Here is a 3,130-nt window from a genome sequence, read left to right as displayed (position 1 = left end):
TAAATTCGTTTGTGCATTCTACCGAAACGAATGACTGCATTATTCTAACACTTTGGATGAACACTGCTTAGCATGAAAGTTTGAACACCGCCTAAAAACATCCAGAAGAGCTCAAATTAGCAGAAGGCGACTGAATATATTCCTGCTGAATTGTCTCTTTAAAAATAGTCCCAAGAAGTTATCTATAAATATTTTGCTAGTTCACAACATACCTAAAAAAAGAACACGATCTTGGGGGCGAAATGGCCTAAGTAGTTAGAGTGCAAATTTACTCACCGGAAGGTCTGTGTTTCGAACCCGACCTGCGTCTCTCGAGTTCCTCTGTTAAGGCTTGGGCAACCTGGAAGTATCCAAGCCCTCGTGCAACCTTTGGGTGGCATGGCAGCTAGGCACGGAAAGTGTGCTACAGCTGAACGATTTCTTGCTTTATTTAGTTTTACGCAATCTTTTCTGCAGCACGACATAGTAGGAAGGACACAAGTAATGTCAGCGTAGTTGCGATCACGGTGAATGCTTGATGCTCTGTAGGAGTTGCAAAGAATACAAAAGTTAAAACCCGTTGGTATCACGGAAATTTGTATCTGAGGAGGCGGCACTGAAGAGGCAATGAGGAGGAACACTAGGTGAAAAGCCAAAGTTTATTCGAACTGAGGCTGTAATGATTGATCCCTGTAATTGCTTTATGAAGTGTGGTGTGGTACGGCGACTTGGAAAATACCATTCAATCAATCTACTTTTTATTACCGAAACTAGAGATAATTTCGCAAAACCACAACTGAGTACGCTACTCTCGGGCTACTTAATATTTTTGCTCAATGCTAAAGATCTTCGTGGCGGAAAAAAGCCGTTTTCCACAATTACTTTCCGTAGGATGACATTCACTTCGCTAGTGGTAAATAAAGGGCAACCGTGGCATGCCAATCGTTTTAAGACCGTGGGTGTTCCCTATGGTTCCTAGGACAAAATGTCACAAAAGTTTGCTTGAACGGTTTTTCCATCAGAATTGCCACACAATCATATTGTTCCGTTTCATTTTAATTAGATGTGCGTGAGTCACTCTAAATGTATACGTCCGAAATTAACAGGATTCATTCACCCGTTCACCGAAGTCCAATCAGGGTTTTGAACCCGAAATGATCCTAGTTTTTCACAGTGTAACTAAATAGGTTGCAGCTGTCTAAGTGTCCCAGATGATGGATGCTGTATTACGCGACTATATATTCGGGTGAAATTTATGAACGCAGTAATGCCATATAGTCTTCAAGCAGCACAGAGCTTGGGGAATACGCGAACGAATCCGCGCTTTTGCAATCAGATGATGAGGTTTTTTGTGCTTGTATTTATTCATTAGATTTGAAAGCCTTCAGCTTGTATAACCTAACATCTCAAGCATTCCGAAAAATTACTTTTCTTCTGAGCAGCAGTAACCTTTATGTAAATTGCAATATGGAAGTTTAATTGCGTTTGATTTATAAGAATGCTAACCCAATGTGATCGATTTTTCCCGGTGTTTCTGATGTTTTTGGTCATCAGAGAGCGCCTAAGTGCGTGATAAAGATATGATACGGTAAGCGGTGTCATCTTTTGCTCACAACCCGAAGGTGATCTCTGCTAGTTTATCTTCTGTTCTGGACTGTCATGAACACAGATCTGAAACCGCATACTCACCGTTAGTGATTGAACAGAGGGTCATATATGGCTTACTAATAGAGTGATGATTTACTTTTACCAGTGTGTAGATCGACTGATTAAAAATGACTTCGTAAGAGCTCGAGTGAACTGATCGACTTTATTTTTTTTAAGAAAAATTTTTTCAAGAATTTGGCAATAGCAGTTCACGGTTTGGGAAAGCCTAAACTTTGGGACTTTCGAGTGGAAAAGCAGGCAGTCATGCTGCTATAGAATCCAGCGATAAAACAGCCACTTGTTCACTTGGGGTTAGCTTTTGTCATTTAGCCGCCCCTCGAAACAACAATGGAATGACATTTCATGAGATAAAATGTTAAATTAAGGTGACGGATTTATTTGAGTCTGTTTTTATTCATATGTTTATACATAACTTATAACTTATAAGTTAATTTCTAAATATCTGGACTGTTTTTATCCTCTTTGGGAATAAAATTATGGAGCGAAATCGACACTCCTGAATTTCTATTCAGGTAAAACAGACGTGGACTAGACAACAGAGTTTTTCAGGATATACGAATAAATAGCTAAGTATATGAACGAAGCTTCACACAACTTGATATAAGAAACAGATGAGGATAATCACTCTCCGTTACTACTAATAGCACCACAGGTTTGGTTGATCGGCGTAAGGGTTTTTGGACTGCTCGTTCTGAAGTAACCCTAGGCCTTCCCAGATTTATGTGGTTCAGATAGAATCCCAGCATTGTTTTCTGCTGGAATGTTTACAATCTTCAGTAAATACCTGGAAATTCAGTGAACATTTGAGCACATTTTTTCAGTTAACCAAATGCGTCAGCGTTTACGGGAGCCTGACTATCCGTGAGTAGGCAGATAATTGTTGCCAAATTTGCACCCCGTCGCAGATGACGTGATAAGCAACAAACCATTGACTTGTAGTTTGACAATTGCCAACTGAAACATAGGGGTAGCCATTTCTCGAAAGCGGTGTAATATGTACTTAGTCTCAACAAAGACTCATCAAGTGGCTAGTTGTCTGTTGTCTGAGGTCAGATTTCACAATCCTGGTCTAAACACTGCGACGGACGACTGAATGCAAGTCGACTTGTTCGGCTTGGGTTCAGCTTGACGAAGCTGGTTTGGGAGCTTCCTAATTATGACAAGTAGATAATCAGTCCTGAATTTTTATAACGGGCTTGGTCATCAAAACTTAGGAGTGGTAGAGCTTCCAGGCTTTTCTCAACGGTAGCTAATTATCACAGACAACTTGATTTACAACTACAAATGACTCGTTTTATTTAAAACGCAGCTGTTGTGTTGCATTTTTCGCCATCATCCATTATTTCTAGTCTGGTAAATGGTGGTTTCGGGTAAACAGTGGTTTATTTTTTTTCAAATGATTATCTCGTCCATACAGTCTGCAGGCACACTGGTTTATTCAGCTTTTACATTTACAAAAAATGACAGTGGTCATGCTTTTTGA

The 3,130-nt window shown here is 39.9% G+C and overlaps 1 protein-coding gene across 1 annotated transcript in view; it reads left to right on the top strand.

Moving 5' to 3' along the window:
• Nucleotides 1–495, top strand: part of T265_02846 (hypothetical protein) — a gene marked incomplete at both ends in the record, with an annotated part of 10,389 nt that extends 9,894 nt beyond the window's left edge. Inside the window, one exon of the mRNA XM_009167190.1 lies at nucleotides 330–495. Within this exon, the coding sequence (XP_009165454.1) occupies nucleotides 330–495 (166 nt within the window). The remainder of the gene's footprint in view (nucleotides 1–329) is intronic.
• Nucleotides 496–3,130: the final 2,635 nt, after the last annotated feature.

Source organism: Opisthorchis viverrini (assembly GCF_000715545.1).
Source record: "Opisthorchis viverrini unplaced genomic scaffold opera_v5_37, whole genome shotgun sequence".
Classification (NCBI taxonomy): domain Eukaryota; kingdom Metazoa; phylum Platyhelminthes; class Trematoda; order Opisthorchiida; family Opisthorchiidae; genus Opisthorchis; species Opisthorchis viverrini.
This window is presented reverse-complemented; position numbering and strand designations above follow the sequence as displayed.